This window comes from Megalops cyprinoides, chromosome 2, assembly GCF_013368585.1.
Source record: "Megalops cyprinoides isolate fMegCyp1 chromosome 2, fMegCyp1.pri, whole genome shotgun sequence".
In the NCBI taxonomy this organism is placed as follows: Eukaryota; Metazoa; Chordata; class Actinopteri; order Elopiformes; family Megalopidae; genus Megalops; species Megalops cyprinoides.
In genome coordinates, this window is record NC_050584.1 from 39,199,167 (window position 1) to 39,210,649 (window position 11,483).

Here is an 11,483-nt window from a genome sequence, read left to right on the forward strand (position 1 = left end):
ACTCACACACACACACACACACACGACACATGTGGCAACACACTCCAACACGGTCCACTCCTTACAGTACTCTCCCTCATTGGCTGCCTACAGGCCTATAGCATAGCAGCGGGCTGAAATGCATATACCATTGGCTGCCTTGTGAGGGGCGGAGGGGTCTGTGCACTGAGAAGCAGGAAGCGGACCATCACCCTTGCTCCCCAGCTTTATTTATTCCTTATGCGTTCCAGAGTTTGAGGCTCTGTCTGCTCTGCTTTCTCAATTGCCACTGAGAGACACTGAAAGACACTGTGAGACAGCGGGAGACAACCAGAGACACTGAGGGGGACATTCAGAGACTCCTGGAGACAACCAGAGACACTGAGGGGGACATTCAGAGACTCCTGGAGACAGCAAGAGAAACTGGGGGACACTGGGGGAAACTTGAGACACCATAAGATATTCAGAGACACTGAAAGACACCAGGAGTCACCAACATAGACTGGGAGAGACTGAGACACTGGGAGAAATAAAGCAGAGACAAGAAGTTCAAGTTCAAGAATGGATTGTGGAGAAAAATCACACATACACATTGTATATTTTTAAATTTTAAAAAGTGATTATTGTAATTTAAAAAAAAACCAGATGTGGTTTATGGGCAGCCCAGGGAATAAAAAAACTTACAGCTGTCTGAAAACGTGTGTGTTAGTACGTGTGTGTGTTAGTATGTATGTGTGTATGTGTGTGGGAGCATGCATATGTGTGTGTCTGTGAGTGCGTATATATGTGTGTGTGTGTTAGTGAGAGTTAGTATACATGTGTGAATATGTGTGTGTCTGTGTTAGTATGCATGTGTGCACATGTGAGCGTGCATATGTGTGTGTGTCTGTGAGCGTTTGTGTGTGTGATTATGTACATGTGTTTTATTGAAATGGGGAATTCTTTGAGTTACAAGCGACCTGGATCTATGCAAAGGGATCCCAGCCACGTGCAGCCTGCTGTTTCAGCTGAGCTGTGCCGTCTGCTACCGCTGCTACAGGCAGTCCTGTTGGCAGGAGCCTTGGCTGTAGCGGTGGTGAGCCTGCGTGGAATTTCGCTGAACTGGTGGTAAGGTCAGCTTGCAAAAGGTTACATTGGTATTCTTCTGGGGTTTGGACTACATGATTTTTGCAGTCCCATGACCTGTGCTGTACATGGTGTCCCATAAATCCTTTCTCCCGTGTCTGCTGGGAGCTGAAACTGAGCCCTCCTGTAATGCTCTTTGGGGATTCATTAAAATGTAAGTCTCTAAACAAAGGTACAAAGCCGCACAGAAGAAGCTGAAAGAGGCTGTTCATGGTGCCTTTTGCGAAGTCACTAACATGAACTTAATCTGGCACTATAGCATTCTCCGTATAGAGGACAATGGCATCCACACCAAGGACCTTGTATAAATACATAAATATATATACATAAAATACAGCAGAAATCTAACAGGTGTGGTTTGTGCCGCTACTCAGTGTTAACAATGAGGGTAAATTAATTCATGGGGAACCATGTGCTAGAATTTAAATGAGTTTTAACACATCAGAAAGTTATTATCATCTAGCGTTAATGACAGTATAAGCTCGTATTGAGAGGCTTGGACAGACCTGTGTATTGCCGTTAATGAAGACTGGGTATCATCAATGCTTGGATTGGTATTAGACTGGGCATACTGCCTATAATGAGGTACTGTTCCCAGGGTTTGGGTTCAGGTCCCCAGTCTCTGGTCTAAAGGGTTTGTTGTGTCTCAAAGCTGTAGGTTCAGCTACGCCAAGGGAAATGATATGAGCCCAGCTCACACTGGCTGCCAAAGGCCAGAGAAGCCAGCGTGTCTGCACTCCAGTGCCAGTGTCCAGAAGCTTTACAGCATCACCGTGCACTGGAGTGTCACATTTTGCCATCAGTCTATGCCAATATGTCTACGCAATGTGTTTGAAGAGACATCAGTGAGATTCAGAGACTATGGGGGAAAGAGTGGAGTGAATGTCCTATGAGGTTTTACGAGACACGTGAATTTGATAAGGAGTCCCGGGCGCATGTGGAAAAGTCTGTCTCCCTACTCCCCAACCCCCCCTGGTCCTCTGGTGGGGACAGACTGGAACACAAGCAGTCCAACATGGTGTAGGATCGTCAGCTCTATGGATGTGTGCTCATATAGGTGGACATGAGTGACTATGCCATTAAACTGCTGAAAAGCTGCCTGTCAGTGTCTCGGTCTCTTTCTGGCTATGTACGTGTCTGTTTCTGTGTGCTGCACTCTTACTTTGCCTGTGTTCGACAGGCAACAGCTCAGAACAAATTGGAGAGAGAAATTATGCTGCCACCTAACGTTCGTGTTTAGTATTGCACACTAATGCAAAAAGCCTTCAATACTCTTGATGGAGATGCAGGCAAGGAGAGGGCAAGGTCAGAGAATGTGTATGCAGTTTGACTCTGTCACATACTTTTTATGTTTCCATACTTGTAATATCCACTGTTCCTCTTAGCAGATGAAACACAATCAAGTTTATTTAACTTTTAGTTGCAAGAGTTACAGCCAATTGGGAATAGATTGTGCATTTGATGTGCTATTTAATGTATGTACCTAGGAGAAATTCATATCTTTTACATTTTTTTCCTGTAGAAAAATCTGAAAGGTCACAGTGTAGGTTTCTGTTAAAGCATGACTGCTGCTGACTGCAAATGCTTAGTTTGAATGGATCGGGCACAGAGGCATCCATCATTGCTGTGACTCAGACACTCAGATCAGACGTAGCACCTGCGGACTGCGTCCATCCCTGGGGGAGGTTGCACAGAAGGGGCGCGGGGTAGAGAGGCAGGGGTGAAGAGAAAGCGCAGGACGGGATGAGGAGGAGGGAGTGAGAGGTGCAGAGCCACACTGCATCTGCCTGTCTGAGTCACTGCTGAAGTACTGCAGCTGGAGACGGCAGAGAGAGAGAGAGACAGCACAGGGAGAGAAAGAGGGAGAGCGGGAGAGCAGTGCAGAGGGAGAGAGAGAGAGAGAGAGAGAGAGAGAGAGTGAACCGGTCCAGGATGGGACACAGCATGCTGCAGCAGCTGGGCAGGAGTGCAGAGGACCGAGCGCCACAAGGGAGTGAAAGAGGAGAAAAGAGCCAGATTAGGAGGGATGGGAGCGTAAAGGAGTGAGAGCAGTCAGAGAGGGGGGAGAGTATGCAGCAGACGGGACTCTATCTCCCCATCTCTATCTCTCTCTCTCTCTCTCTCTCTTCCCTGCAAGGAGCAGTACTGGCCTCTGTCACACCAATGGAAGGACCCCCTACACGCACTCAGGTAAGAGGCTATATAAATTGCTAATCATACACACACACACACAGCTGCTAGGGGGGCAATTCTTAATGCTGAATGCTGAGTATGAGCAACAGAAGGTGTGTGTTTGTGTGTGTGTTTATGTGTGTGTGTGTGTGTGTACGTCTCTATGTGGTAAGGTTTTATCTGTAAATAAGTTATAAGCATGTCAGAATGTGCGTTGAGTGGTGCACTGTCAGTGTGCTACTGTCTGTGCTCATATTTTTCTGTGCGTATGTTGAACATACTGCTGCATATTGTTGAACATAAGAATATGCAGCAGTATGTTGCTGTTTGTGTACATTATGGGGCTGAGAGAGAGAGAGAGAGAGTGTGTGCGTGTGTGTGTGTGTGTGTGTGTATGAGAACTCTGTATATGTGTGTGCACATGTCGGGTGGATTAGTAGAGTTAAGGGAAGCGAGTGCATGGAGCATTCTCTTAGACAGGGCCTGCAATATTCATCAGCCCCAGTCTGCTCTGTCACGTGTCAGCGCACGGCTCCTGCTCTCTCCGCTCCCCCTCCCTTTCCTGTCACAGCACCCACCCATACCTCCCCTTCCTTCCCCGTTCCTAACCGAACCCCAACCACAGCACCATGTCTTCTTGTGCCTAAGTGCAGCCGGCTGTCCTTTTTACAGTCCTCTTTCTCTGCCTCTCATTCCCTTGGTCCCTCACTGAAGGCTTCACTCCGCCTCTTCTCCCTCACCCTGTCCTACACCAAGGACCCTGGCACTGAAGAGGCTGAGCTGGCTGCCAAGAGTGGTGGGAGTGTGATATACAGTGCACTGCTGTATTTATGTGCTAAACACACACACATACACACACACACACACAGGTACATAAAAAGGCTGCCTATACACACAGCAGCAGCAGAGAGAGCAGATGGAAAGAGGAGATGCTCTGAATGCTCTAATATGCAGCAGAGGACTGCACTGAGATGCATATGAAATGCATTCAGTCCCATGACTGCTGAGTGTGTAACAGCTTCTATGCAATTTCTGTTCTGTTGCTGCCCTGCACTATTTGTGTTGGGACCTCCCTTTTCTGGAGTTGTTCCGCTGTGATTGGCTGATTGGCAGCTCCCTCTCTGTCACCTGCAACACCTCTACTGGGCGTCCTGGGAGCAGCAGGGTACACAAGGAAGAGGAAGGGGATGAGGACCGAGAGGATTCGGGCCGGCCAGGGCCAGGAGGAGGCAGCCGCACGTGTCTCACCACGTTGACTGGACGGGGGCGGGCCCGGCTGGCAGGGGGCTCAACGTGGTAGGGGGCCCGGCTGGCAGGGGGCTCCTGTGGGGGGAGGCCATAGGGTATGGAGGTGTGCAGATGTGGGGGTGGGAGCAAGGTCAATGGTTTCACGCAGGGCGGTGGGGCCTGTGAGACTTTCTGGTAGTCAGACTCCTTCTCGGGGGGCAGGTCCAAGAAGGCCGGGCCTACGCCCGTGATGGCCGAGATCTGAACGGCATTGAGGCGGTCAGCAGCCACTCTGCCGGGCATTGGGGGTGGCTGGGGGGCGGAGAGGGCAGTGTCCCTCACAAAGAGGTGCAACAGCTGGCCCCAGGTACCCCCGGATATAGGGCTGAGGGTGACACGTGGCCACAGCGCCGCCAGGCTGCGCAGGCCTGCCTGGTTCTCCCTGCTGCAGGGCCAGCCCTGCTGTGTGTGGTAGAGCTGGGAGAAGAGCAGGTCCAGGCGCACCCATGGGTGCTGCTCCATGAAGGCCACCATGACGCTGGCGCACATGCTGGGCAGCTCCTGGCAGGGGGTGTAGTTACTGTACAGCATGATGTAGCTGACTTCCTCACCCGCCTCCAGCACTGTCGGCAGGTACCTGCGGGGCCACAGACAGGTCACAATTCTCCCGGGCCCTGCTGTCACTGTCCCTAGTGCTCACATGCTCACGTCCCCTCTTGCCCTCCCTTTGTCTTCCCTATTGAACTTTTACCCAGTCACCCTCTCTAGTGCACACTCCCCCCTTGTCTTCCCAGTGAGCACTCCCCCCCCTCACCCTCCCCTCACACCCAACTGTTCCACTCCACACTCCGCCATAGCTGAGGGGGGAATAGTTGACATTCTGCCCACACACAGGGGGATCGGCCCCACTCACCCCTCCGAGGCAAAGAGCAGGGTCTCCGGGTGCAGTCTGAGGCGGGGGCAGCCGCTGGCCCGTCCGCTCTGCACCACAGCTCCGCCGGGGCCGCGAAGCTCATAGAAGAGCAGCAATGTGTGGGAGCCCGAGGGGCCGGCGGGAAACCCGAAGGCCTCGCAGAACTCCGAGAAGGACACAGGCGCCTCTGTCCCTGTGCGAACGTGATGAGGACAATGGGAGCACTCCGTGGCGTCAGACACCTGTCCCCACATGCCAGCACAGCCTGCGGGAGGGACGCATAGATAATACATATCACAGCAGAATAGTGTGGCGCCGCGGTTATAAAGGTCGTGCATTCATACCCTGGGTGGGGCTCTGCTATTGTGCTGTAGCCTAGATCCCAAATCCAGCTGCACAGACTGATAACATAATGTATAAGGTGTAATTGTAAACATTGTAGGTTGCTCTGGGTAAGGGTGTCTGCTAAGTAAACAGATACTATAATAGTCAGAATTGCCAGCAGTATCATTATCTCCATCACTGAATAAGAGGGAGTGGCACATTCCATCCCCCACAAACACTGCGCAAACAATAATGTTACATAAGGCTCCCCAGAAGCCTGCTCTCAGGGAAGGAGGCTATTTGGCAGAGATGTTAGCACAGTTTGTATGCTCCCCTGAAGGCAGTCGTGACTGCCCTCTCTCTCCCTTACTGTCAGGCACACACTGTAAGCGTTGATAGCTCACAGTACACGCAGACAGCCTGCTGCTCTGCCTCTGAAGCAGTACAGCACAATGTGCCACATGGGTAAAAATAGCGAAGTCATGTCTGACACTGCACACACGCCGGTCGATTTGCTAAACAAGGCTGAGCGCATTGAAGAGCAGATCTGCTGTTGGCCGACACAGTACGGGCCACAGCATGGCCGTCTCCTCTGCAGACACAGGGGACAGGAGGATAACAGTATGACGGAGATAAGTACAGGAATATTGTCTCACCGTCTCTCCGATCCTCTTGGTGTCCTCTTTCCTCCTTGCTCTGTCCTTACCTTTCTGTCTCTGCCCCTGTCTCAACGCTGGGGGGAAATTGGCTTGTCTCTGTCACTCTGTCCCTTCATAATGAGCTCTGGTTTCAAATACAGAGGGTCAGAGCAGGTGTTCCTGCTGCTATGTCTCGGTTGGGGAGTGTTGTGTTGTCTGGACACAGTGGGTTGCCAGTGGCATGGCAACGTTTGTACAGTACATGCAGTTACACAAAGTGCATCTTAGCCAGGAGCAGCTGTTCCTATCATAACCTATAGAGGGCAGTGCAGGACAGCATACCCTTAAAATGGGTACACTCCGATCAACAGTGTATAATCATGGAAACTTCTTACTCTCAGCATATTCCCAGCATATTGTATTTCTATGCAAAGCTGTAAAACCATGGAATGTTTACTTTGTTGTGCATTACAGCTGTACCAGCATATGAAGGATCACATCCCTTTTGAAAGCAGGTTAAGGTACTGTCAACATCATGGTACAGTTTTTCCTCAGGTGTGTGCATACATTTCATGAAAGACTTCTCAGTTTCTCTAAATTAACACGATCTTCAGGATTCTATTGCATCTTGAAAAATGATACATTTCATTTAAGATTTCAAGACTCTCAAAATGTCAAATGCATGCCACAAAATGAAATAAGTCCATAAGTTCATAAAGGCACAAAAGAACTAACTATAACATCAATTTGTCATAGTCATTCCTGACTGTATGTTCTGTCTTTCTCTTGTCCAGCTGATTCTGACACTAGAATGAATGGCAAAGTAATCTGAAACTGAATTACTGCAAGAGAGTATGTTATGACAGTGAGAGTGGCATTTCTTTTCCTCGGATAGCTTCATGCAAAAAGGTGAAAGCAGTTAGAATTCTGGTCAAAACCTGAAAAGGCTTTTGCTGTATTGATACAAAAGGTATCTATAGAACATGTCTTATTTTTTACATGGAAAATGCAAAATAATGTACATTCTGTAAAAATAAATGAAAAATAGAATATCCGAAGAATGTTCAAAATGCAACAACATACTCCAAAGTAAGAAATAACAAAACAAAACTAGCTTAACTTCACCAAACATCCATTTGTTGGTTTTTATCAGGCTGCATTTATCAACTTCACACCTATTTTCTCTTCTGCTGCAGCATGAGAGGAATCTTCAGAGCCATGCTTGGCAATCCTCTACTGTGATTGCTGGACAGCCTGCATTTGTAGCGTCCAGCGGGGACATGTGGTCATGTGGACAGTGTTCGTAGACCTTCTATGGCCAGACTGAGAAGAACTCCCCAGTTAGCTTCAGGAAAGGGGAATATTAATGGAAGGAAATCCATTTGCATACAAACTCACAATGTCCCATATCATGATAATATTTGGGCCCCACCAGCTCTTTCTCTTCAAGGACTACAAGTGTATTGCACATGGCATTCAGGAATGCTAATAGGGGTACAGTATTTTAAGAGCTAATGGTGAGGAAGTTGGAAGCACTATTCTCTTCAATAGCAGAGCACATGATACTTTTACCATCACTTTCCCCTGAGATGTCAACTGATGCTCATTGACCCATAATACTTTTCCCACATACCCTGACTTTGGCAAAACTGAAGCCCAGTTGATCCACATATACAAATACGTTTGGGTGAAATGTTTACCGTTTGTCATAAGAACAGAAGAACATAAGAACATATGATGACGAGAACAGGCCATTCGGCCCAACTAAGCTCGCCATTTCTTTATTAAAGAGTATCCAAAACTGTATCATGTCTACACTTGAACACAGCAAGGGTCTCTGCCTCAACTGGAGACCCTTGCTGTGGGCTGTGTCATTTGAAATATTTGAGTTGTGCCTTCCCCTTCCCCTTCCCCTTCCCCTCTGCTCTACCACCATACACATGGACCCCTCTTCCTGTTAGGGCTTCAGGTGCCTCTTGAGTTCTTTGTTCCTGCCCTCTCTCAGTTTGTCACCAATGCCAGCTCACTCATGGCCTCTGCTGTGTGAATGGTTCAGCTGAGCAATTAACTGGTTGAGATTTGTACCTGTGAGGTGTAGATGAACACAGGTTGCAATGTTGCAAAAATAGACTTCCGAGGGTCATTTTCAGCAATTGAATTGTGTTTAAAGAACAATGTGTGTGTACAGATGTGAAGAAATGTAATAAGGGTCTGAGGACACCAAATCCATTGTATGAGTATGTGTGCGTGTGCGTGTGCGTGTGTGTGTGTGTGTGTGTGTGTGCGTGTGCGTGTGTGTGTGTGTGCGTGTGCGTGTGGGTGTGCGTGTACGCGTGCGTGTGTGTGTGTGCGTATGTGTGTGTGTGTGTGTGTGTGTGTGTGTGTGTGTGTTCAGCACTCTCCCTCCCTGCCTGCATGTGGATGTAAACTCGATGGGTGGAGAGCAGACCTTTAGCACCTGCGAGCTGGGAAACGCCACAGTCTGCACTCCACGGATACGCCGCTCTGCTTTATGATTCCTTAGTTAGTCTTTGCACTCTTGGCATGTGAGCCACGGTCAAATAGACAGCTCTGAGGCCATCCTGTGGGCAGGGCTGGCGTAACCGGCACAAAATGGTGAGAGCATGACCATTAAGAAGACAGTGTGCCTAGCGATGAGTGCTTTTCACATTTACTTGTTTAGATGGCCAGACAGTGTGCATTAAGTCGAAATATAAGGGTTGTGGTTTTTTGTGTTTTCAGTGTGGATGTCCACAGACAGGTGGCTTAAGGGTTCATCAAGCTGCTGTTGAATTTGTATTCATCATGCATGTGTGTTGAGCAGCATGAGTTGATGTCTTCATTGTGTTTTTTTGTGTTGAGAGGTATGGGTCATGCTCCATGTGTTGAATGGTACAGGCCATATCTACATGTTCGTGGTTTTTTTGTTGTTGTGTGCTGAACAGTGTGAAGCATGTTCAGTGTGTGTTGGGTGGTATGAAGCATGTATAATATATGCACTGTGTGAGTGACTGAAATGCTCGGATGTGGTCTGTGTCATTCTCTATACACACTGTTGTTCATAAGGCCTTATTATACTCATTCTGTACCTTCGTTTTATTAGTCATCCTAGATATAGAGCATCTGCCAAGTGAGTAGAATGTAACGTAAAATTAAATATTGAGTGGTGTGAGTTGGGTTTTGGTGTGTGTTGAGCAAAACAAGTTGTATTTAATGTATGCTCAGTGAGTGTTGAGGGTTACGAGGCGCGCTCAGTATGGGCTCAGTGAGTGTTGAGGGGTATGAGGCTGGTCCAGCTGAGTAAACTACAGTGGCCTGCTGTGGGGCTGTGTCAGCAGAGATGGAGAGGGAGAGAGTGGGAGAGAGAAGGGGGAATAGAGGGAGAAACAGGGACAAGGGGGAGGTACAGAGAGGGAGAGGGAGGCCGAGGGAGCGCTGGTTTTTGTGGGGCATTTTTTCTGTTAGAGGGCAGCAGTGGAATGAACAACAGAGGGAGGAAATGAGGAGGGAGGGAGAGAGGAAGAGGGGGGAGAGCACACTCAAAGCTAGCTACAAACCTAACAAACCTAACGAAAAAGTCACAAAGGCAGACTGGGCATGTCCTTCACCCTGTCTTCCCTTCAAAGTCTGAGTCTGAGTGCTGAACTTTATTTCAGTGTGGTGTGTGTTAATACGATCATATGTTTGTGTGCAAATGTATATCTATATACGTGTGTGATTATGTGTGTATGTTGGCAGGTACAGTGTGCTGGTTTCAGAGCACCTCTGTTTCTGTGTGCTTGGGTTTAAGATGATTGCTGTTAACTGAGTTGCTCAGTCATTCAAGGAAAATTCCCCCCTTTCTGACTGGCCAGAGGAGCAGATTGGGGAGGCAGGAGCAGGGGTGTCAGGTCCGGATGTTGTTTGTTGATGTTTCTACAGTGGCTGCTGATTTACCTGTACACAGGAAATGAAGCCTGACATCGGCACTGTTGCAATATTCGGAAGCAATTGGCTTCACACCCTGTCTCCCATTAACTCTCTGTCTCAATCACAGTTGTTTAAGCATTTGTCTATGTGTGTCAGTGGCTACTTTGGTTCAGTTAAATATGCTTATGAGATGGAACAAGGTTTGGGTGTGTGTGTGTATGTGTGTGTGTGTGTGTGTGTGTGTGTGTGTGTGTGTGCCTGTGTGTTGGGCAGTCAGGAATGTGTGAGTGTGTGTGAGAGCTGTGCCTGGTTCTGGATAATCCTCTTCAACAACAGCAGAGTTTCACACATGACTGATCGTCGATCCTCATCCCTGCTGCACACACACACACACACACCCACACCCTCACACATGCGCGCACACACACAGACCCTAACCCTTTAACACGTACACCCTTACACATTAGCAGTTCAGCCAGCTGAACGCTGTCTCCAGCCTCTGGATCAAAGGGCAGGCTCTGAAGTGCTGCCGAGCTGTCGGTTAACAGGCTGCCTCAATCAGTAACTGTGTGGTGGCATGGGTCTATTACTGCTGCCTCAGCCTGCCCTGACAGAACCCATCCACCCCCCCCCGCAGTCAACGCTATGCTGCACTGGTAATGAGCACATCCTATAACCCAAAGGTCGCCAGTTCAATTCTTAAGTGGAGCACCGCTGTTGTACCCTCGAGCATGGCACTTAACCTAAATTGTTGCTTTAGTAAATATCCAGCTGTATAAATGAATGATGTGTAAGTTGCTCTGGATGTAAGTTGCTCTGGATGTGTAAGTTGCTCTGGATGGCGTCTGCTAAGCAAATAAATCACTGTTCAGTCCACTTTGCCTCCCCTCCAATGCAGGGGCAACAGGTCCCTGTTGGTGGAAGATTAGGGGTGAGAGCAGGCCATGTTGAAAGTGTGGTACCTTCCTATTTGGGCCAGGCTGGGAAAGATGATGGGGAACAGCTATTTGCACTGCAAATCCTGCTGTTCCCTTAATAATCTCTCTCCTTCTCTGCCTGCCTTTTCCTTTATTCCCTCTCTTCCACCAAACTGAGAGGGGGAGGGCTTATCTTTAGCTCCTCCCCTCCTGTACTCACTAAGACAGAGGGAGGGAGGAAGAGACAATAGAACTCTAGCCATTCATGTGGCTGGAGCC

At 48.6% G+C, this 11,483-nt stretch overlaps 1 protein-coding gene across 1 annotated transcript; it reads right to left on the minus strand.

The window, feature by feature from the left end:
* Positions 1-4,329: 4,329 nt before the first annotated feature.
* Positions 4,330-5,670, minus strand: LOC118771126 (putative C->U-editing enzyme APOBEC-4). Its single transcript, XM_036519016.1, has 2 exons — positions 5,417-5,670; positions 4,330-5,140 (listed from the first exon to the last, which is right to left on the minus strand). The coding sequence occupies exons 1-2, from the start codon at positions 5,668-5,670 to the stop codon at positions 4,330-4,332; spliced, it is 1,065 nt and encodes a 354-aa protein (XP_036374909.1).
* Positions 5,671-11,483: the final 5,813 nt, after the last annotated feature.